Source organism: Bos indicus x Bos taurus, chromosome 4, assembly GCF_003369695.1.
Source record: "Bos indicus x Bos taurus breed Angus x Brahman F1 hybrid chromosome 4, Bos_hybrid_MaternalHap_v2.0, whole genome shotgun sequence".
In the NCBI taxonomy this organism is placed as follows: Eukaryota; Metazoa; Chordata; class Mammalia; order Artiodactyla; family Bovidae; genus Bos; species Bos indicus x Bos taurus.
The window spans coordinates 7,125,286-7,148,599 of record NC_040079.1 but is presented as its reverse complement, the minus strand read 5'-3'; the positions used below and the strand labels follow the sequence as shown (position 1 = coordinate 7,148,599).

At 53.8% G+C, this 23,314-nt stretch overlaps 2 protein-coding genes and 2 non-coding genes across 7 annotated transcripts; 3 read left to right on the top strand and 1 right to left on the bottom strand.

Moving 5' to 3' along the window:
- Nucleotides 1-2,591: 2,591 nt before the first annotated feature.
- TRNAC-GCA lies at nt 2,592-2,663 on the bottom strand. Its single transcript has one exon. It is a non-coding gene; the product is annotated as a tRNA-Cys (tRNA).
- Nucleotides 2,664-6,107: 3,444 nt separating this feature from the next.
- Nucleotides 6,108-6,179, top strand: TRNAC-GCA. The gene has a single exon. It is a non-coding gene; the product is annotated as a tRNA-Cys (tRNA).
- A 4,984-nt stretch (nt 6,180-11,163) lies between these two features.
- On the top strand, nt 11,164-23,052 carry LRRC61 (leucine rich repeat containing 61). 4 transcript variants are annotated; one of them, XM_027538670.1, is made up of 2 exons: nt 11,164-11,307; nt 21,632-23,052. In XM_027538670.1, exon 2 carries the CDS (start codon nt 21,790-21,792, stop codon nt 22,573-22,575), a length of 786 nt encoding a protein of 261 aa, XP_027394471.1. In that variant the 5' UTR covers nt 11,164-11,307; nt 21,632-21,789; the 3' UTR covers nt 22,576-23,052. The 4 variants fall into 4 exon arrangements, with proteins under 4 accessions (XP_027394471.1, XP_027394468.1, XP_027394469.1 ...); XM_027538667.1 differs by having other exon boundaries at nt 11,164-11,449; XM_027538668.1 differs by lacking the exon at nt 11,164-11,307 and adding an exon at nt 14,604-14,687.
- ZBED6CL (ZBED6 C-terminal like) lies at nt 14,681-18,393 on the top strand. The gene is given in 5 exon segments (XM_027540272.1): nt 14,681-17,543; nt 17,546-17,619; nt 17,621-17,667; nt 17,669-18,124; nt 18,213-18,393. Coding segments are annotated over 5 exon segments (1,170 nt in total). The 5' UTR covers nt 14,681-17,131.
- Nucleotides 23,053-23,314: the final 262 nt, after the last annotated feature.

Genomic DNA, 23,314 nt, shown 5'->3' with positions numbered 1-23,314 from the left:
TTGGAAGGACTGATGCTGAAGCTGAAGCTCCAATACTTTGGCCACCTAATGGGAAGAGCTGGCTCATTGGAAAAGACCCTGATGCTGGGAAAGATTGAAGGCAGAAGGAGAAGGGGCCAACAGAGGGATGAGATGGTTGGATGGCATCACTGACTCGATGGACATGAATTTGAGCAAGCTCCAGGACTTGGTGATGGACAGGGAAGCCTGCTATGCTGCAGTCCATGAAGTTGCAAAGAGTCAGACACGACTGAGTGACTGAACAACAGACATATACAGAGGTCATCAATAAGACACAGCAGGTTAATGGCAAAGGAGACAAGCAGGCAATTCACAAAAGAAGTGGTAGAAGTGACTTTCCAGCATGAAAAGATGCTTCCCATCATTTATAAGCAAGGAAAGCAAATGGAAACAACAATGTAACCCCATCATTACCTGTTATGTTAACAGAGGTCAAAACTGCTGACAAACTATAACAGACATGTCTCCTAATAGTCACAGTCAGTGTCGCCTGCAGCTCCCCTTGCTCTGAATACTTCCATGCACACTAGCTGACTTCCAGCTGTCAGCACTGTCTTCCTGCCCTGTGCTGCAGGCTGGAAGTGCTGTCAGGAAGATATTGCCATCAGCACACTCTTTGATTGATAGGGCTTGCATGTACATGCTCCTGCGGTTTCTCCAGCTCTGGTGGCCCCCTGAGTGGATGGTTTGTGCTTCTGTCTCCATCATGAGGTGTGTTCCCTGGGCAGCCTACCAACACCATAGAAGAAACATGGAAAACAGACCAACCACAAAATGACCTGGAGCCCAGTGTTGCCAAACCTCGGCAGAAGCAGAGTCACATGAGTGAAATATAAATGCTTATTGTTCTGAGTCAGGGTTTTCAGGCGTTTGATATGCAGCATCGTGGTGGCATAGCTGACTGATCAGCGTAATGACAGGTCTAGCACAGGGTGACATACATGTTGTGTTTCTACTCGCTTGTTGATGATGCTCGAATTACTCCAGGTTCTCCTGTTACAATGAGCATCCCTCCATAGGTCCTTGTGCACAGGTGCTGGAGCTTCTCTAGGCTGTATGTCTCCATGTAAAGAGCAGAGTTGTGGGTGGTGTTTACTTTCAGTGTCACAAGATATTACCAAATTGTCCTCCAAAGAAATTATTTACACTCTGACAAAACTTACAGGAACTCCTGGACTTCATTTGTTACTCAGCCTTTTTTATTTTTTCAACCAGATAATGTGTGTAAAATGGTATCTTGTTTTAACTTACATTTCACTAATAATACCTGATGAGCCTGACTCCCTTCATCTGTTTGTTGGCCATTTGGATTTCCACTTCTCTAATTTGTTCATATTGTTTGCTTGATTTTCTATTAGACTTTTTGGGTCTTTTTCTTACTGATTTATAGAATTTCTTTATGTATTTTAGCTACAAGTTCCCCTAATCCCATACAGCTAGTGCCAGGAAGAGAGATGGAAGAAGACAGTGTGTGTTGGCGGGGGGTGGGGGGTGGGGGGGTGGAGTTCAGTTCAGTTCAGTCGCTCAGTCGTGTCGACTCTTTGTGACCCCTGGGCTGCAGGATGCCAGGCTTCATCACCATCTCCCGGAGCTGCTCAAACTCATGTCCATTGAGTCGGTGGTGCCATCCAACCATCTCATCCTCTGTCTTCCCCTTTTCCTCCTGCTTTCAATCTTTCCCAGCATCAGGGTCTTTTTTAATGAGTCAGCTCTTCACATCAGGTGGCCAAAGTATTGGAGCTTCAGCTTCAGCATCAGTCCTTCCAGTGAATATTCAGGACTGATTTCCTTCAGGATTGACTGGTTTGATTTCCTTGGAGTCCAAGCAACTCTCAACCAGTATATTGCTGGTAACTGAAGTCCTTTTCTTTCTTTTTCCCCCCTTTTCTTTTAAATTAGCACCTTTCTTCATTTATCTAGTTATCCTTACATTCAACTGACCAGTTCTTCACTTGATTCCCTTGCTCACCACAGACAGTTCCTGCTGTGCTCTGTCTCTTCTGTGTCTGGCATCAAGTAGAACACAAATATGTCTTGAGTAAATGGATGATTCTGTGAGAGCCATTGCTCTTATTTCTGTAAGCTTTGTGGGGATAGCGTGGGGGTCAAAGAGCCCATGCCACTACAGGAAGATGGGTTAGGAGCAGTGGTGTGCTTGAGCCTACTTGCACCAGAGAGGCACTTCAGCATGTCTTCCCAACACCATGATCAGCGATCCTATGTTTGTGGCTTGACATTGGATTTGGTGAGATTATTTATACTGTGAAGTTGGAAAACACTGCAAATCAATGCTTCCCCTCCCCTCAAGAGCTGGTTGTTAAACACTTACCAACACAACACTGACTTAGGGCAATTAAAACGTGTAGAAACAAGCCAATGTAGAACAAGACCAGTGGTAAGTGAAATAAAAAGCCATAGTTGGAGGAACGTATCACTCTAGACTTGTGGTGTTCAGAGACAGGGTTTTAAGTTACCCCAGATTTGAGAAGACTTGGTATCCTGAGGCCCTGGATTAGGGAAAGGAGCTGAACCTTCAATGTCAGCTCCAGCTAGCAAAAGTGAAGGGCAGCAGGGGGCACCTGGATTTGAACCAGGGACCTCTTGATCTGCAGTCAAATGCTCTACCCCTGAGCTATACCCGCTGATGTAAGTGGAGGCCTTAGTACTACCTTTTACCTGTGTAGCCATGCCCAACATCCCTATAAATTTTTGCCACAAGGTGTTCACCAGGCTGGGCCTGCTCAAAGCTGCCAAACCAGCCTCACTATAATTTTACTCCCTTGATGCCAAACAAGCACCAGGTTCCCCCTCCCTGTAACCACCTCCCTGCTCTTTCTGGAAAAGCACTGACATTGGTGTTTATAGCAGGAGGGGCCTTCAGGGTCACTGGTCTATGCCCTTCACAGTGGGCATCTGAACACAGAGATTCAGGATTACTGGTCTGCCCAAGCACACACAACTCCTCACAGATAAACTCAGGACCTGAATCCACTTCTCCTGACTTTGGGTTCAGGACCTTATAACTAAGCCAGTGAGTCTCTTATCTTCCTCTTTTCCCTATCCTCTATCAGTCAAAAAATGTAAAGGCTACAGAAGAGGAGTGTTTTAATAGATTAATGAGGAGTTGGGACCGTCAGGGGAACTAGAGCGTGGGCTTAGCAGAGCACAAGGAAAAGCTAATGGGGACACCAGAATTTGACCTTGGGCATGCTGCACCCTTCGGGCCAGTCCTCAGATTTCCTGTGTTCAGGAAGCATCTTGGGAGCTTGTCAAACATGCAGATGTGATGTGGGGTTAGGAACAAGCTTCTTATTGAGGGTCTGGGGGATCCCACTTTGAGAAACACCTGTCACGGATCTATATCAGGTCCCTTGTGCGCCACCTGCAGGAAGACTTAGGTACTGAACCCCCAGGAAGGGATGGGTTAGGAATTCTAGCTCCTGTCACAGGGTCAGGCTGAGCTGGTGGGCAGAGGCAGGATGAAAACCAAGGACCACAATGAGATTGCTCATCCTCTGAACTCTGTTCTTGACCCGTGGTTCTTAATTGTAGCGTGTGTCAAAATCACTTGGAGGACTTGTTAAAACAGGGATGTCTGGGCTTCCCCCTGAAAGTTTCTGATTAACAAATTCTCAGGTAAATTCTCTGATCCTGGGGGTCTAGGGCCATGCTTTAAGAACCGCTGCTCTAGATCCACAAATCTGTGACCAGGCCCTTTCACACTCGCAGCCACACCCAGGGTACCTGTTCATCCTTGCCTCATCTGTGTGTTTACTGAGCACCGGTGCCTCCTCCACTCCATCAAAGATCCATATCCTTACACCCCCCCCCCCACCCCTTTCTTCCCATTGCCTGCTTGGAGCCTCTGTGAGGGTCTTCTTTGTCATGAATTAGCTCTTTTCCTAGTTTACCATTCAGGAAACTAAATCTAAAGAAGCTTCTGCAAATATGGGGAAAACTCATTCAAGGGAGTCAAGGAGATCCAGCTCTTCTGTCCAGAGCAGCCCGATTCAAGCTGAAGATCTCAGTCTGCCTCAGAAAAATTCAGCCCAGGGAGTTGTATTATTACATGTATATTGCAGATGAGGAAACAGAGGTTGGGAGAGTATCTTTGGCCCCACAAAGGAAGTCGCTCAGGAGAGAAGGCAGTTCCAGATATCCCAGGGGTGTCATCCTTCAGCTTTGCATTTCCTTGTTTCTCTCTGGGTTCATCTCCCTTCTTTCTCCTTAATTCATTGAGGTTCTGATCCAGGTAATGCTCTTAGGTTTGGCACATCTGTAATGTCTTTCTTTTGTCCTCTTGCTTCAATGTCAGTTTACCAGGGTTCAGAATTCTAGATTGTGTCTACAGCCATAGCACCCTGAACGCACCCAATCTTGTCAGAATTCTAGGTTGGAAGTTATTTTTCTTTATACCTAAAAAATGTATTTTATAAAACTATAAATTATCAGTAAAGACAACTTTATTATTCAATTGCTCTTCTCACCAAAGTATCAAATGTAAAAAAAATTTTGAAATGCATGCATGGTTCATGGGTCTGGCTACACAGCTAATTAATTTTACTTATTTGTGCCTATATTTTCACTTACACAATTTTTAAAAATAACATTTTCCTAATTATGATAAATAATAATAAAGTGCTGTACTCAGTATGTCAGCAAATCTAGAAAACTCAGCAGTGGCCACAAGACTAGAAAAGGTCAGTTTTCATTCTAATCCCAAAGAAAGGCAATGCTGAATAATGCTCAAATGACCATACAATTGTGCTCATTTCACATGAAAGCAAGGTAATGCTCAAAATCCTTCAAGCTAGGTTTCAGCAGTACATGAACTGAGAAATTCCAGAAGTTGAAGCTGGATTTAGAAAAGGCAGAGGAACCAGAGATCAAATTGCCAACATCCATTGGATCATAGAAAAAGCAAGAGAATTCCAGAAGAACATCTACTTCTGCTTCATTGACTAGTCTAAAGCCTTTGTGCGGATCACAACAAACTGTGGAAAATTCTTAAAGAGATGTGAATACCAGACCAACTTACCTGTCTCCTGAGAAACCTGTATGCAGGTCAAGAAGCAACAGTTAGAGTGAAAAAACTGGGTTAAAACTCAACATTCAAAAAAACTAAGATTTTGGCATCCAGTCCCATCACTTCATGATACATAGATGGGGAAAAAGTGGAAACAGTGACAGACTTTATCTCCTTGGGCTCCAAAATCACTGTAGAATAGTGTCTGTAGTAACATTAAAAGACACTTGGTCTTTGGAAGGAAAGTTGTGACAAACCTAGATGGCATATTAAAAAGCAGAACATCACTTTGCCAACAAAGGTCTGTATAGTTGAAGCTATGGTTTCTTCAGTAGTCATGTCTGGATGTGAGAGTCGGACGGTACAGAAGGCTGAGTGCCAAAGAATTAATGGTTTTGAATTGTGATTGCTGGAGAAGACTCTTGAGAGTCCCTTGGACTACAAGGAGATTAAACCAGTGAACCCTAAAGGAAATGAACCCTGAATATTCATCGAAAGGACTGATGCTGAAGCTGAAGATCCAATACTTTGGCCACCTGATCCAAAGAGCTGACTCACTAGAAAAGACCTTGATGCTTAGAAAGATTGAGGACAGGAGAAGAAGGGGACGACAGAGGGTGAGATGGTTGGATGGCATCACTGACTCACTAGACATGAGTTTGAGCAAACTCGGGGAGATGGTGAAGGACAGGGAAGCCTGGTGTGCTGCAATCTGTGCGGTCACAAAGAGTCAGACACAGCTTAGCGACTGAACAACAACTATAATAAAGAGGCAATAAGAAGGTATAAATCCACAGGACAAACAGTATATGGATGAGATAATTAGTTTGACCTGGAAGAAAAAACCAAAACAGCTAACGTAGTCTGTAGAGAAATCATCCAAGAAGTAAGCACTTCTGTGGGAGGCGCAGGGGAGGCTGGAGACCAGAGGGCGTTACTGAGGGATGCAGTTCTACAGGTTCCCACTGGCTCTCAGAGAATGGATGGTAATTGCCGTCTACTGCATACCTGGGTGTTATGACATCGTGAATTGGTGCTAGTTCAGAACCTAGAACCGCCTGGGGGTATAGCTCAGGGGTAGAGCATTTGACTGCAGATCAAGAGGTCCCCGGTTCAAATCCGGGTGCCCCCTGCTGATTTTCTTTCCATCTGGAGACCACACATGTGGTCACTGTAGATTAGATCTGAGTACCGCCAACCTTCACCTCCACCCCAACCCTGCTTGTTGGGAGGCTTTTAAAATTAGGCTACTTTCCTCTAGGGGGGCTTAGCAAACAGAACATGGAAGGAGTAAGGAGAGGAGAGGAAAGGTAGGAAAGGTCATCTTCTGACTCAGGAAATGGTTGGAAGTTTTCCTCATCCAGCGTTAGAGGCTTTGTCTTGACCCTAAGAGCTGTGTGTGTTTGATCAGCTCTCCCAATTACTATTACTATTTCTGCTTTCAAGTGAGTTAAGAAGGCCCAAGGAGCTACCTGAATTAGCAGCTGTGCCCCACAGACTCCGGGGAAGAATCTGGATATTTTTATTTGAAAAACAGCACATTGTCTGCTCTTCCTACCCAACCAGGACTATCTGATCAGACACATTTGGGGGAAGATGATACTGGATGATTCTCAAGGGCATTTTGTCTGAACACGGGCTTTCCAGATGGTGCAAGTGATAAAGAACCTGCCTGCCAATGCAGGAGACTAAGAGACGAAGGTTCAATCCCTGGGACGGAAAGATCCCCTGGAGGAGGGCATGGCAGCCCACTCCAGTATTCTTGCTTGGAGAATCCCATGGACAGAGGAGCCTGGCAGGCTACAGTCCATAGGGTCGAAAAGAGTCAGACACAACTGAAGCGACTTAGCACGCACATATGATTATCAAAGCCAGTGCCCTCGACAGGGCCAGGAGCAAGGAGGGAGAGGGCAGACCTGGTGGGAAAGTCGTGCTTCTGCCAGGGGGCAGACCCCCAGGTTCTGGAAGCCACAAACATCTGGGTGACTGGCTGTGCTATGGGTGGAAAGGTGCTTTTTAGATAATAATGGCTCACAGATCATTTAAACACATATCACGAGGTCTCTGATTCATAATCCAAGTAATGCTACTGCTGTCACTTTAAAAAATTAATAGACTTTATTTTTTTAGAGCACTTTTAGGTTTACAGAAAATCTGAGCAGAAAGTTTAGAGAGCTCCCCTCCATCCCCTCACCTCAGCTGCCCCCTCCCAGGTGCCCCATTATTAAATTTTATATTAGTGTTGTTGTTGTTGTCCAGTCATCCACTCATGCCTGACTCTTTGCAGTCCCATGGAGCACATGCAGCACATGCAGCACACCAGGCTTCCCTGTCCATCATCATCTCCCGGAGCTTGCTCAAACTCATGTCCATTGAGTCAGTGATGCCATCCAACCATCTCATTCTCTGTGGTCCCCTTCTTCTCCTGCCTTCAGTCTTTCCCAGCATCAGGGTCCTTTCCAATGAGTCAGTTCTTCCCATCAGGTGGCCAAAGTATTGGAGCTTCAGCGTCAGTCCTTCCAATGAATATTCAGGACTGATTTCCTTCAGGATTGGTTTGATTTCCTTGCAGTCTAAGGGACTCTCAAGAGTGTTCTCCAACACCACAGTTCAAAAGCATCAATTCTTCGGTGCTCAGCCTTCTTTATGACCTAACTCTCACATCTGTACATGACTACTGGAAAAGCACAGCTTTGACTAGATGGACCTTTGTCGGCGAAGTAATGTCTCTTCTTTTTAATGTGCTGTCTAGGTCTGTCATAGCTTTTCTTCCAAGGAGCAAGAGTCTTTTAATTTCATGGCTGCAGTTACCATCTGCAGTGATGTTGGAACCAAAGAAAAGAAAGTCTGTCACTGTTTCCAGTGTTTCCCCATCCATTTGCCATGTAGTGATAATCTTCGTTTTCTGAATGTTGAGTTTTAAGCCAGCTTTTTCACTCTCCTCTTTCACCCTCATCAAGAGGCTCTTTAGTTCCTCTTTGCTTTCTGCCGTAAGGGTGGTGTCATTTGCATATTTGAGGTTATTGATATTTCTCCTGGCAATCTTGATTCTAGCTTGTGCTTCATCCAGTCTGGCATTTCACATGATATACTCCACATATAAGTTAAATAAGCATGGTGACAATATATAGCCTTGACTTACTCCTTTCCCAGTTTGAAACCAGTTGGTTGTCCCTGTCCAGTTCTAAGTGTTGCTTCTTGACCTGCATACAGATTTCTCAGGAGGCAGGTAAGGTGGTCTGGTATTCCCATCTCTTGAAGACTTTTCCAGTTTGTTGTGATCCACATGGTCAAAGGCTTTGGCATAGTCAGTAAAGCACAAGTAGATGTTTTTCTGGAACTCTGTTGCTTTTTCTATGATCCAATGGATGTTGGCAATTTGATATCTGGGTTCCTCTGTGTGGGGGTGATGGTGGTGAGATCAGACAGTGCCATCTCTACTACTGGTCTTCGAAACATTGTTAAGAAAATTTGGAGAAAATATCTGCAGTGCATATGTCCAGAATATATAATGAACTGAACCAAATATAAATATATAAAGAATTCAGCAGTAAGACAAACCCAATGTTTTAAAGTAGGCAAAGAATTTGTAACCACACTTCACAAAAGAAGACATACAAATGGCAAAAAAGCACCTGAAAATGTAATCACCATTATTATTCACCTGGAAATGCAAATGACTAAAATGAAAAGGGCTGACAATAAAGTGCTGATGAGGATTGGAGGCAATTTGAACATTGTTCCTAGGAATATAAAATGGCACAAACACTTTGGAGAATAGTTTGGCAGTTTCTTACAGAGTTAAGCATTATTTACCATAGACCCCACCATGGTCACTCCTATCTTACCAAAGATAAATGAAAACTTCTGCCCTCACAAAGACAGGTCTGTTCATAGCAGTTATCTCACACGCTAGTAAAGTAATGCTCAAAATTCTCCAAGCCAGGCTTCAGCAATACATGAACAGCGAATTTCCAGTTGTTCAAGCTGGTTTTAGAAAAGGCAGAGGAACCAGAGACCAAGTTGCCAACATCCGCTGGATCATGGAAAAAGCAAGAGAGTTTCAGAAAAACATCTATTTCTGCTTTATTGACTATGCCAAAGCCTTTGACTGTGTGGATCACAATAAACTGTGGAAAATTCTGAAAGAGATGGGAATACCAGACCACCTGATCTGCCTCTTGAGAAATTTGTATGCAGGTCAGGAAGCAACAGTTAGAACTGGACATGGAACAACAGACTGGTTCCAAATAGGAAAAGGAGTACGTCAAGGCTGTATATTGTCACCCTGCTTATTTAACTTCTATGCAGAGTACATTATGAGAAACGCTGGGCTGGAAGAAGCACAAGCTGGAATCAAGATTGCCGGGAGAAATATCAATAACCTCAGATATGCAGATGATACCACCCTTATGGCAGAAAGTGAAGAGGAACTAAAAAGCCTCTTGATGAAGGTGAAAGAGGAGAGTGAAAAAGTTGGCTTAAAACTCAACATTCAGAAAACTAAGATCATGGCATCTGGTCCCATCACTTCATGGGAAATAGATGGGGAAACAGTGTCAGACTATTTTTTTGGGCTCCAAAATCACTACAGATGGTGACTGCAGCCATGAAATTAAAAGACGCTTACTCCTTGGAAGAAAAGTTATGACCAACCTAGATAACATATTGAAAAGCAGAGACATTACTTTGCCAACAAAGGTCAGTCTAGTCAAGGCTATGGTTTTTTCAGTGGTCATGTATGGTTGTGAGAGTTGGACTGTGAAGAAAGCTGAGTGCCAAAAAATTGATGCTTTTGAACTGTGGTGTTGGAGAAGACTCTTGACAGTCCCTTGGACTGCAAGGAGATCCAGCCAGTCCATCCTAAAGGAGATAAGCCCTGGGATTTCTTTGGAAGGAATGATGCTAAAGCTGAAACTCCAGTACTTTGGCCACCTCATGCGAAGAGTTGACTCATTGGAAAAGACTCTGATGCTGGGAGGGATTGGGGGCAGGAGGAGAAGGGGACGCCAGAGGATGAGATGGCTGGATGGCATCACTGACTCAATGGACATGAGTCTGTGTGAACTCTGGGAGTTGGTGATGGACAGGGAGGCCTGGTGTGCTGCGATTCATGGGGTCGCCAAGAGTTGGACACGACTGAGCAACTGAACTGAACTGAAAATTGAAAAGAATCCAAGTTGTTAACAGGGTAAATGGGTAAACAAATTATGCTACATTCATATAAAGGAATTCTACACAGCAATAAAAATGAATGAGTTCCTGATTCATACATCAGCATGGCTGAATCCCAGAAACATTGCATTAAGCCAAAGAGGCTATACATAAAAACTGCATAGTGTGTAGTGCCATCTTTATGAAGTATTAGGGAATGTAAACCTAGTCTTTCATGACAGATGGCATATTAGCTGTTACCTGGGGCACAGGGTGGAAAGTTCATTGGGAAAAGGTGAAGTGGTTTATTACTTTATTATTACTGGATGTGTGTGTGGATAGACATATCCCATACCTTAATTGTGAAGGTGGTACTCCAAGTAAACAAATTTGTCAAAATCCACTGCAATGCACACTTAAAATTGGGACATTGATTGGATCTAAATCATGCCTTAAAAAACCAGAAATGTATTCCTGCTGGGAGAGACTATTAGAATAGAATAGAAATGCATTAGAATATGGAGCCTAGAATAGATTCCTACGCATATGGGAGTGAAAGAAGGCTGGGGTGGGGGGGCAGAAGTAATCAGCGAGGAATACACACTGCAGGAGGATCAGCTCTAAATGAAAAAAAGGTCAGATGAACCCCCCGTCTCAAATCATGCACAAAGGTCAAGTTCAGGTGGGTTAAAGGCCCGGGGGTGGAAGGGACCTTGGGGATCGGTCAGTGGACAAGGAAGACTTGGTCGCCATCGGCCCGAAGCTCATGCCAGCGCTTCTTCCAAGACCATAGAGCTAAACTAGCACGATTATAAACAAGCAAACAAGTCTCTCCCCGCCCCTTCCAAACTAGCACCCTTAAACTAGAACAAAGTCTATTTGGGCAGAGCAGTGAGCGACTTCCGGCGGAGGAGCCGGCGGGACCCCACCGTTTCCGGTCGGGGCCCGCCGCGCCTGCGCACTCCCTGCTGACTGCTGGTAGGAGGAACTTAGGCGCCTCGGGACGCGGGTGGGCGCAGAGGATCCCTTGGGCTGTCGCTTCCGGAAGTCCGCCCCGGAACCTGGACTCCTCCCCCTTGGCTGTGCTGGGCCCTGGGCGCCTCCTGGTAGGTCCAGCTGCTGCGCTGCGCGAGGGAGTGGTAGGCGGCGCCCTGTTCCCAGCTGCGGGGCCGCGGCCGGTTGTTGGTGGAGGGGCGCGGGCGTCCCGTTTCCGTCGGCCCCGCCGGCCGGCCTGACCCTCGGCAGTAGGTAAGCCGGGGAGCGGGCGTGGCGGTCCCTGGATTCCAGGGGCCGAGGCGGCTTGTCTTGACCTCGGCCCAGCGGGCGGCCCGGTCTCCCCGGTCTTCAGAGTCCGTGCTGGACAGCGAGCTCATGTCCATCAGTCAGTCTATGCCTGGAACTGTCGCTCGATACCTTGATGCGAAGAACTGACTCATTGGAAAAGACCCTGATGCTGGGAAAGATTGAGGGCGGGAGGAGAAGGGGACGACAGAGGATGAGATGGCTGGATGGCATCACTGACTCGATGGACATGAGTTTGAGTGAACCCCGGGAGTTGGTGATGGACAGAGATTCCTGGCGTGTTGCAGTCCATGGGGTCACAAAGAGTCGGACACGACTGAGAGACTGAACTGAACTGAACCGAACGTCACTAATCCTTCACAAGTCAGTGAGGCAGGTGCTGTTCTCCGTGTTGTGTAGACGGGGAAACCGAGGCTCAGTAGTGGGAGGAGCACACAGCTCTTCGCCCACAGGCAGGATTTAAGCCCCCATAGACTGGCTCTGGAACTTGATGCTCTCAATCCACTATGGAGAGCAGCCTCGCAGAAAAGAGCCAAGTGTGTGTAGTTTAAAACACCTCATTTTGTGTCACTTTTTGCATATGACGAAACCTAATGATGCGTGTTTGTTTCAAGCCTCTTCTTTAGGGTTTGCGTGCAGCCAAGTGTGCACTTGGGACCAAAGCCGGAAATGTACAGTGGTTTGCTCTAGGCTTTCACATCCATGTGTTCCTATAGTCCCATCCTCTTCTTCACCATCTTCTATCTCCTCCTAGCTTGAGTGGGTAGGGGGATGAGAAGCCCAGGACTTGGAGGCTCATCCAGTGCTTTGAAGTCCCCTGCAGGTCTGGCGGGGATGGACTGGCACCACCCCCCACCCTCCACCCCCCAGTGCAGGGGCTCACAGAGGTGGGGGCTGGTGACTGAGCAGGGTGAAAACGTCTCTCTGGCATAGGTCCTGAATGCCCAGGGTAGGCTGAGTTGCAAATGAGGCGCTGGGGTGAGGCGGGCCTAGGAGAAATAGAAAAGTGCCCCCTTTCCTTCTGGGCCTGCGCATGGGAAAAGGCCTGGTAAGAGTTGTTGTTGAGGTGCTAAGGCATGTCCGACTCTTTGCAACCCCATGACTGTAGCCCAACAGGCTCCTCTGTCCGTGGGATTGTCCAGGCAGGAATACTGGAGTGGGTTGCCATTTCCTTCTCCAGGGGATCTTCCTGACCCAGGGATCAAACCCACGTCTCCTGCCTGGGCAGGTGTATGCTTTACCCCTGAGCCACCTGGGAAGCCACTGGTGAGGGTGGTGAGGAAACCTCTGATGCATGGAGGCAGCGCCTGTGCTGAGGCCCCGCCTGCCTCAGGCTCAGCCAGCAGGTTGCTGCCTCTCTGAGTATATGGCTTCCCCTTGGGAGTCTGTAGGCTCCTGGGCATAAACTGCCTGGGTCCTCCCCGTGCCCTCACTCAAGGACTTGCCTGCCACCCCAGCATCCTTCTTTGCTGTGTCAGGGGGGGAAAAAAATAGATTCTTTCTCGTCTCTGATAACCCCTTCCACCTCCCGGCCTGACATGCACCTGTGCCTCGAGCCCCTCGCCCTCCGGAGGCTCCTGCCACCAGGCCTTCCTATCTTCCCACTGCACCTTTGCTCTGTCTTGAGATGGAGCTAAGCCTTTCCCCTCCTGACCCTTTGACACTGCAAGCGCCCGCACCCCCTGCTTCTCATTGTGTAGCTGGGGGCTCCAGCCACCTCATCCCACTGAAGTGACCCTGTCTGTGCTTTCTGGAAGGGCTTCCCTTGGCCCTCCCTAATATCACTTAGGTGTTTCTCTGCCCTCTGCCCATAGGGCACCTTTGGAGTCTGCTCCTCCTCTACCCTCCCCACAGTGTGTTGCCTGGGCAACCACCCTCCCCTCTCTTCTCCTGCCAGTGTTTTCCCTCCGTTTCTATGGGGACTTTTCCGTGGATCTGCATCTTTAGCTCAGTACCTGTCATGTCTACTCCTGAAGACTTGTTGCAGGAGAACCTTAAAATCGCCACATCTGTAGCTGATCTGGGTTACTGGGGAGGACCACTGTCCACTCCTCCTCCACGCAGCGGCCCAAGCACACCTGCCCCCCCACATGGCTCTCCAAACTGTACCTTCACCTGCAGCCCCGCCGCCATCACCTGCTCCTCTCCCCCCCGCCCCCCATTCGCTTCTCAGGGCGAGGCCTGCCTCTGTGGGGTCCCCCCCACCCTCCAGCTCAGCCCCAGACTGTCCATCTTGTCATCATCCTCGAAGGTGCGTGTGTCAGCTGTTATGAGACGTGTCACAAACGATCTCTCACTAATAACCAAAGTCTTGGAGTTTGTGGGTGACTTTCTTTTTAAATTTTACACTTTGGATGCGTGTAGACTCGAGGCCAGCTTTCGGCAGCTCTCATCCTGCTGTGCTTCGTTGGAGAGAAAGGGGCGCTTTACTGTGGGTGCCGCCCATCGCCCTGGGTTCCTGATCTGCCCAGGGCTCTCTGTCCAGAGACGGGGTTCCTCAAGAGGTAGCCCAAGGGGAGCCACCCTTCGGAGACAGCACTAAACTCCGGTGTCATAGACTCGGTGTGCCTCCCGGGCAGCCCGCCCGGGCTCTGCAGCACTCGCTCCGCTTGCCTCGCTGTTCCCAGGTTGTCTTGTCGTCCTGAGCCCCGCGTGCCAGCTGACAGCTCCTCTCCCGTGTGTGTATGTTTAGGGCACAGTGCTGGCTCACGGTAGATATTGACGAAGTTTTGTTAAATAGTCAAGTGGATCAAAGTTGTCTGCAGAATACACACAGACTGGTGGGATGAGGCTGGTCGGGGACGGAACAGGATTGGTGCCCTGGGGTCCACTCGGGCCCTCGGGTGAAGGTGTTGGGGTGTGCCCCGGGCTGCAGCCTGACTCACAGGTGTTATGCTTTTCTCTGCCCTCATCCGTGAGCACAGGCGGGACACAGGCCCGCCTCCGGTACCCTGCTCTGCGGGCCCAAGAGCGACGGAGCCGACAGACTGCTCGGGTCCTCTGCTGTGCCACGGAGCATCACGTTGCTGCTCTGGGTTTCCGTTTCTTCAATCAAAATAAGAGCAGAGGGGAGTCCCTTCTGGTTCTGACATCTAGAGCCCTTCCTCTGGACCACGGCAGTGTCTGGCCCTTCGTCTGTGCCTTGACCCGGCCCCTCCGCGGCTTCCCCTCCAGCGGGCTCCAGGTGCCTGGTGTGGTGGTGGCTGACTTGGTTGTCTAGTGATGGGCTGGGGCGGTTTCCTCTCGGTTCTCCTGAGGCCTCTCCCACTGGACAGGGCTCCTCGGTGGCAGGAGACAAGGGAGCAGAGCGGGCTCCGAGGGGAGGAGATGCTGAGTTGCCCTGATGGAGGCTTGGGAAGCCTCAGGCTGCCTTGCTCCGCAGGACTGAGTGATGTCCCTGTTTTCCTGGACCCTGTGGGTGCCCAGGACGCCAAGCCTGGCCCCCTCTGCTCCCATGGCCTCGCTGACAGTGTGGGCACCCATGGCTCTCCCCGGGAAGCCTGCCCGGCGCCTTGGAGCCCTACGTCATGGTGAGGTCAGCCCCCCCCGGGGTCCCACGGCCCCGCGGTGCCCCCATACAGCCCACAGTGGGGCTCTCCTCTTCTTGTCGTGCGAGTGAGAATTTCATTCACGTCTGCCTCTCCCGCCAGCCTGGGGGCCTACCTGCATGCAGGGGCCTTGCCTACTGTATACTGTATTCAGCATGCAGAAACGTTGTCAAGTGCCTACTAGGTTCTGGATAAACATTGAAAAAAAAAAAAGAAACAGTGTTAGCGTGGCAAAGAAGACGGACACAGACACCACTCAGGTGCCAAGGGCTGTGGTTCTGCTGGGTCCGGAAGAGTGAATGTCAGGCCTCCCTCGCCAAGGAGGGAGGGGTCTGGAGAGCTCTGTCCTTTGATTGATCTCCGGTGGTCATGACTCCTTAGGTCCTCCAGCGTTCCCTTCTCCCCACCTCTGGCCTCACGTCCCCCCTCAATGGTGCCCACGGTCAAGAGCCCACTAGGCGAGAGCCATCCTCTTCCGCTTGCCTTACAGCCCGGGCCCACATTCTCACTGCCCCAAGCTCCCAGGCCTGTCAGAAGTAGAAAAAGTCATAAAGCCCTGCAAGAAGCAGACGTCCTCAGGATCCGTGGGGCAAGAGCCCCCGATGTATGCTGACTCTTCCAGGACTAGACCCATGACCCCACCCACCATTCCGGCTCCTCCCGGCTCCAAGTTCGATGCCAGAGCTACCAGCGCCCCTTATGGGCTCAGCCAGGGTGCCAGGCAGCACCTGCTGGAGACTGAGGTCAAGCTTGAGTTTGCAGACGTAGAGGAGAAGGCCAGCAGTGGCCCCCAGAAGACCAGAAGCTCCAGTGCCCAGAAGATGGGTGGGAGGGACCCTTCCCAGCAGAGGAAGAGAGCCCGCCCCCTGCCCAGCAGCCTGTGGGTCCCCGTGCCTGACCAGGCTTTCCAGGAGGGGCAGGAGGGAGGTCTCCTGGGCCTCGATGTCCTCAGTGAGGAGACGGGCCCACTGCCTGGGGAGGCCTGGCCCTGGCTTGGCTGCCCCCTCTGCAGATTGTCATGCCCTTGGCCAAAGGAGAGACTCCAGGCCCTGCGGCCTCCTATCCGTGCCAGGGCAGGGGTGCCCTGTGCAGCAGGGGGAGAAGGTGTGCAGGTGTAAGGCCTGCGGACGGTGCGAGGTGGGGGACCCGGTGCTCAGCCCTGGCCAGGCCGGATGGGCTTGGAGGCAGGCCAGCCCAGCAAGGCTGAGGAGGCAAGGCTGGCCGGCATCCTCATAGCCCATCTGGCCAGAGAGACACGTCACCTCAAGAAGCAGAAGAAGAGACACTTGCTTCCTGGTGGGGGCGAGCAGCCGCCTGGCCCTGAAGCCGCTGTGCCTGCAGAAGCCGGGGAGAACCGTGCAGGCCGAGGCCAAGGGCTGCGCCCCCAGGCTGTCCCCGGGTCAGCGGCCCTCCCCGACATGAGACACTTCTTTACTGTCAACTTGCAGGAACGTCGGCTGGGTCACCCGCATCCCATGCCAGTTGAGTGTCAGGCCTGGTGAAGTGAAGGGGCAGCCCCAATGTTCGCGTCTGTCCCATCACTTGGTGGGGAAGCACAGGGCTAGAGGCAGGAGGCCCCAGGGGGCAGCGGGGAGGGCCACCCGAGAAGCAGCAGAAGGGCCTGGCCTTGGTGGGCCAGCAGCCGTGTCCCTGAGGGCCGCCGTCACCATGCCAGCGCCCGTTACCTCACCTCTGGAAGATAGGGACAGACAGGTGATTCCGCGTGGGCCTCCCCAACCTGCTCCCCCTCTAGAGATGACCCTGCCACTCCCCTGATTGTGGTCGGGCAGGACCCAGGTGGCACGTATGCCCCCCAACCAGCCCCAGGCCCGGGCCTGGAACCAGAGCACCGCGGAGCTCCTTTGTAGCCCAGCCCTGCCGCTCTCCTTTGTCTGGTCTCCACCCTTTCAGGAGGTTCGTGGCCCAGGGGAACCCTTGCCACCGCCTCCTGCCTCGGGCCTTCTCCCACAGAGCAGAGCCCCTGCTCCACGAGGCGATGGGTGAGCAGGTGCCGGGCCGAGGGCGTCTGAGTCCACCTCACCGTTCCGTGGCAGCCGGGCCAAGGACGTGAACTCCGTGGATGTCACTGCCCACCAGGGGGCCCGAGGAGGCAGGCGGTGCTTGGGGTCCGCGGGCTGACCCTGGGCCGCACTCCGGAGGACAGGCTGCGGGGCCAGCTCGGCCTGTGGCTCTCGGACCCGTCTCCCCGTGCCCAGGCTTCCTGGAAAGAAACTTCCACGGACCACTGGGTGTCCGTGCACTGCCGGCCAGAGTGGCTGGTGGGTGCAACAGCGGCCGCCTGCTCGAGTTTACGAGAATTAGCGGCTGGGCAAGGCGGGGGCCGCCCTGTCTCCAGGCCACCTCCTGGAGCCTGACTGACAGACCAGTCATGTGCCCACGACCCTTCTGGGTGGCAGCTGAGGAGGTGTGCGCCGCCCAGGCCGCATTCCGCCCGGTGCCACCCCAGCTGCGCTACCCGCATGTCTCCTTGGAGTGGAGCGCGGGCACTTCGAGGAGCAGAGTGCCTGGGAGATGGGTGCGGCCGTGCAGCCAGCCGAGGGCCTGGCCCCTGCAGCTCTCCACGGACCACCAGCTTACTGAGCTCTTCCACCGAGAGGACCGTGCCAGACCCCTGCTTAAAGGGCAGGATCGAGACCATCCTCCCCGAGGGGGTGGACATGTACCACTGGAAGCAGGGTCTTGTGTACAAAGTGAAGGAGCTCATGCTGTCTGAATAGCCCGTGCCACCCTCCCCTTCCCTGCAGGGCCCCAAGGCTGGGCGGGTGGAGGCCACCCTGAGCGACAGAGGAGCTAGGAGCCCCGGGTCAGAAGGGAAGGGCCTGGGGGAGCCAGTGCAGAGAAGCCGGCCCCCGTCCTCCGGGTCCTCACTGCTGGGCCAGAGCGAGAAGAGCCTGTTGGAGCGGCTGGAGAGCGTGGGGCTGCTGGCCTCTGAGTGGAGCGATGCCTCCCGCTCCACGGAGAGCCACCTGGCTAGCATCATCGTCAAGAAGCACCTGCGTGAGAACAAGACAGTGGGTGCCCAGGGGGACCCCTTGGCTTACTAGAAGAAGTGGTGGGACATCTGGCCAGCCCTGGCGAGACTGGCCACCACCTACCTGTCCTGTCCTGCTCCCCCTGCTGACAAGCGCCTCCTCTGCAAGTGTCTTTGCCTCCCTGGGCAGCCCCACCATCATGGAGTACAACTCCCTGCTCCTGGTGGAGACGGTTAAGCGTCTTCTCTTCTTGAAGACCAACCTGGAGCATTTCTCCAGCTACACGCCCCCTGCCCCTCATTTTCCCCTGTGGAGATCTGGCCTGGGAGAGGCAGAGCTGGGAGTCTGAGCGCTTGGAAGCCCCAGAAAGCTGCCCTGGGGGATGGCTACCTAGATGAGAGAAGTGGGCAGAGCGTCCTGTCCTAGGATGGCCAGATTCTGAAGCCTGTTTGAGAAGAATGAGGACGGTTTCTCAGTTATGGCCAGGTTGCCAGTTTTGTTTTCAGGGAGAAGCCGTTTTCCATCTGCCCACTGCTTGCGTTACTGCCGGCGGCATGTGTGTGGAAAGGTGGGCCATGTTCCTCAGTGACTTGAGCCGTCCCGCCCCGTGTACGGGCGTGGTGCCCCTTTAAAGTGTTGCCGGGTAGGGAGGGCCCACATGCAGCTAGTCTGTGTCGCCTGTGACGGCCCTGGAGGGCGGCTTTCTCAGAGGGGCCGGGGCTGGGGAGGTGGGGGTGCCACGGGGAATGTCCTCAGCTGCCCTTCCTGGGAAAGGAAGATACAGCAGCCACCTCAAGAGGGAGGTGCCCATGCACCCGCTGGTCTCCTTCGGCTCCGTCCCTTCCAGGGCATCCCGGGTGCCAGAGCCCTGGGGGGCTGGACCACGCGGCTCCTGTCGGCAGGCGTGCAGTGGAGCAGACCTGAGACTCCTCTCACGGCCGTTGTCACCTGTAGTTGTTGCCAGGCTGCTGGGAACCTCGGGGTTTCTTGTTTGTACAGTGAAAGTGGTCTCAGGAAGCCAGAAAGGGCGTGTGTTCTGGTGCCCACTGGCCTGAGTTCCTTTAGGGCCGGGCACAGGCCCTGGGGGTGTGGGAGTCCCAGTGCTGGTGGGATTGGGTGGGAGAAGGTGAAAGGGTGAGGCTGGAGGGCCCGTTCGTCCCACGAGGCGTGAGTCCGGCTCTCCTGAGGCGCTGGGCCGCTGGGAGCCGGGCTCTGAGGAGGGAAGGTGGTGGAGGCCGGGAGGCAGCAGGCTCGCCTGCACTCTGGCCCCGGCCATGGGGGCGAGCCCCGGGAACCTGTCCCCTCTTCCCCGCCGAGTCACTGTGGCTAGTTCACTGCAGGACATTCAGGAGAAACTCACTGTGATCGTTTTTGCTCAGTAGCCCTCGTGAGCTCTTTACCTTGTGATCGTAACCCTCTGTACTAGTCGGTCTGCTGTGTGCTCATTTGAGCAGGGTCACCTGGCTCCTTGAAGAAAGCCTTGTGCAGCTGTGTTCAGTGGTTGCAACAGCGTGACCTGAAGTCATCTCCACTCTCTGCTCAGGTGGCGTCTTCTCCCCCGCTGCTGGAAGGCATGTGTGTGTGGGGAGGGGACGCTGTCCTGGGGGCCATGTATTGGTCGGTGCCGCCATCCCTCAGTCAGCTCTCAGGAGAGGCACCCTTGTGGTGTGGCGTCACCCCCAGTGGCTTCTCCACGTTCCCGGAGAGGGGAAACCTGGACTAGAGAGGCAGGGGGGCGTCTGAGGAGGCAGGCGGAAGGCAGGGGTGAGAGGCTTGAGGGTCCTGAGCTCTCGGAGGCTCAGGCTCTGGAGCAGCCGTGCCCCACCAGGGGCAGTTTGGTCCCCCAGATGCTTGGACGGTCGTGGCTTGTGGGGGGTCACTCCTGTCCTCTTGTGGGTGGGAGATGGGCACACAGCAGAGGCAACACCTCGTTCCCAGGCGGCGCCCGGACCCCATCTGCCTGGACTCAAGCCGGCCTCCTGAGGCTGGCGCCACGGGCACCCCACCCCTCATCCTTTCTGCACCCACATGCCTGAGATGGAGCTGGGCGTCTGGTCACGTGGCCAGGCTCCAAGGCCACATTCTCCGTCTCCGTGGCTCCCTGACCGCCGCGGGGTCGTGGTCTCTGGCTCCTGCGTTTATGGCAGGACTCCAGTGCCCCTCACCTGCCCCCCACCTTGTGGGCCAGATCAGGTTTAACCTGACGTGGCAGTGACTGCGTCGCCCCGCTGCTTACAAACAAACCCTAGCAGACGCTTCCGTGGAGTGAGCCAGGCTTCTCAGCAGGTACCTCCGTGCTTTGGGACAGAAACTTTGCTAGAAATGAAGGTGGAGCTGGGCTGCTGCGGATTAAAGATATGGGACCCCCTTCTCAGAGGTGGGGTGGGGGCGGGATGTGTTGGCAGCCCCCACAGCTTCCTAAGGGGTGTGGGAGGAGCTCTAGGTCTGGTTTCCTTGGTGGGGGGGAATGAGAAGTGACGTTGCTATGGAGACACAGCCTGGGAGCCTGACCACGGCCCTGGAGCCCCGGGCTTTGTAAACAGCAGGATTGAATGGCCCTGTGGTTCTCCGTGGGCACCACCCTGCCTGGCCTGGGCCTGGCTGGTCTGCAGGTTGGGGAGCTGCCACTTGGAACAGAGGTTTCTGCTTGTTTTCCTCTCTGCCTGAACCCTGACCCCTCTGTGCTCCTCTGGCATGGCAGCCACCCCTCCCCCAGGCTGCCTCCCTTGGGCTCTGGGCTTTCGGTGGCCCCTGGGTCTCTGCCTGTCCCAAGGCCACTGGCGGCCTGGAAGTCCCCTCCCTCCCCTTTTCCAGAGCCAGCATCGGGGCCACCCTGTCCCTGCCTCCAGGATGGCTTCCCGGACTGTTCCACCTTCCCTCTCCAGCCCCTTTGCCTACTTGGGAAACGGCATCACGTTTGTGGCTGGAATCATGCTCTCTGGCTTACGGGAAGGGACATTCTGTTGAGGCCAGAGTGAAGAGCTGGTCTTGTCAGGCAGGGGTCGGGGGAACAAAGGCGTGGGGCCTGGTGGTGCTGCCACTCACTCCCTCGACCCCAGCTTCCTCGTCTAGGACTGAGGGCTGGGCGCTCAGCCCCCACAGCTGCCACCAGGGTAGACCATGGAACCCTGAACCCATTTTGAGTTCATTGCTGATGTTGAAAAAAAATCGAGTCGAGAACACCTTGGAGGGAATAAGGCAAGGCCCAGGTGCTCTGAACTATGTTTGCAAAAGCAGGGCACTCCCAGGAAAGAAGCAAAGGAGATTGGCGACTCTGGGGGCCTGTGTCTATTCAAAAATAGATTGAAAGGGTTTGAGACGAAACGTCTAAATTCATGATACTCACAAGCAGTTACTGAAAAAGGAAAGGAATGAGATTGTGCACACTGGGGGCCGTGGAGGGATTGTAGTGTCGGGCCTGAACTCCATCCGGGACCCCCTCAGGTGGGGGCCTGTGCCTGGCTGGCTCCTGCTATGGGGTCTTGGCCCTTCTGTGCCTTGGGCTGGAGTCCTCCGGTCCTGCCGGGCCCCTGCTGAAGGTCCGTGGTGCTCAGAGGTCCACTCACTGTTCGATTGTCTCTCCTTAGGGACCTGCTGGCCCTCGAGTGAGGGTGTCGGAGACGTGTCCAATCCGGGCCCAGGCTGAGTGGAGGGGGCGACCCGTGGGGTGAGCAGCCCGCTGACCACCAGTGGCACCTGCATCGCAGCTGCCTGACCCCCCGGCCCCCTGGCCCCATTTGGTCTCATGGAGCCTCGGGGCGAGAAGTCAGGAGAGGCTGACGGGGTGCGCGTGACGCCCCAGCTGCTCAAGGCGCGCTCGGGCGAGTTCGCCCTGGAGTCCATCCTGCTGCTCAAGCTGCGGGGCCTGGGGCTGGTGGGCCTGGGCTGCCTGGGGGACTGCCTCGGCCTCGAGTGGCTGGACCTGTCGGGTAACGCGCTCACCCAGCTGGGCCCGCTGGCCTCCCTGCGGCAGCTGGCCGTGCTCAACGTGGCTGACAACCGGCTGACGGGCCTGGAGCCCCTGGCCGCCTGTGAGAACTTGCAGTGTCTCAATGCTGCAGGCAACCTGCTGGCTGGGCCCGCGCAGCTGCAGTGCCTGGCGGGGCTGCGGGGTCTGGAGCGCCTGCGGCTCCGAGACCCGTTGGCGCGGCTCAGCAACCCGCTGTGCGCCAGCCCCTGCTACTGGGCCTCAGTGCGTGAGCTGCTGCCCGGCCTGAAGGTCCTCGACGGCGAGCGTGTGAGTGGGCGCGGCAGCGACTTCTACCAGCTGTGCCGGGACCTCGACAGCTCCTTGAGCCCCGACCCTGGTGCCCCTGGCCCCCGGCCCATGGAGGCCCAGCCTTGGGTGGAGCCTGGCTACTGGGAGGCCTTGCCCCCACGCAGCAGCTCCATCCTGGAGGAGGCCTGCCGCCAGTTCCAGGACACGCTGCAGGAGTGCCACGACCTGGACCGCCAGGCCCGGGACAGCTTGGCCCAGGCCATGCGGGCGCTCAGCCCCGCGGGCGCCACTGCTGCCTCCTTCGTCTTCTGAAGGCGCCCCGGGGCCCTCGGTGGCCTCCCTGCTTGTCTGGACAGTTTTGTCCCACTGCTTGTTGCCCTTCAAGGAAAACTCCCCACGTCCATCAAAGATGTACCTCCCTCGGGCCCTCCCCAAGCAGCGGGCTCAGCCTGAGGCTGTCCTGCTACCACCTAGAAGAGCGCCTGGGAGGAGGTCCCTGGCCCCTTCCACGGCTACAGCTGCTGCCTGTCCCAGCTGCATGAGCCTGAGGCTCGGAGGAAGAAAGCAGCTTGGTCCTAAGTCTGCAGCTGGGGGAGGAGGGGAAGGCCAGCCTCCTGCCCCTCCCGCCCTGGGAGACGCCGTGGCTGAGCTTGCTGGCGTGGAAGCTGCATTTACCCACCTCCCTGGTTCTCCTGCTGTGTCCCTTGCTCCTGGGTCTCCCTGGAACCTCCACTGTCCCCATTCCCACCCATGCTCATCCCTATTAAATTGTTTTAATTAGTATCAGTACACGTGGGCGTGCTTGGTTTTCCCAAGAGGAAGCCCCTGAAAGCAAGACTGGGTCCTCCACCCCCACGTCTGGTCTCCCCTGGGCAAGGAGGAGGTGTCTGCAGCTTTCTGGGTGTCCAGGCAGCTGGGTCCTGCCCCCTCCCCACCCCCCACCCCCTCACCTCGGGGCTTTGCTTCCTCCCTGTGAGGCCGGAGGACCAGGGCCTTTGCTCACACACAGGCTGCCCTGCAGCTGAGCTGGGGGAGGGAGGGAGGGAATTCG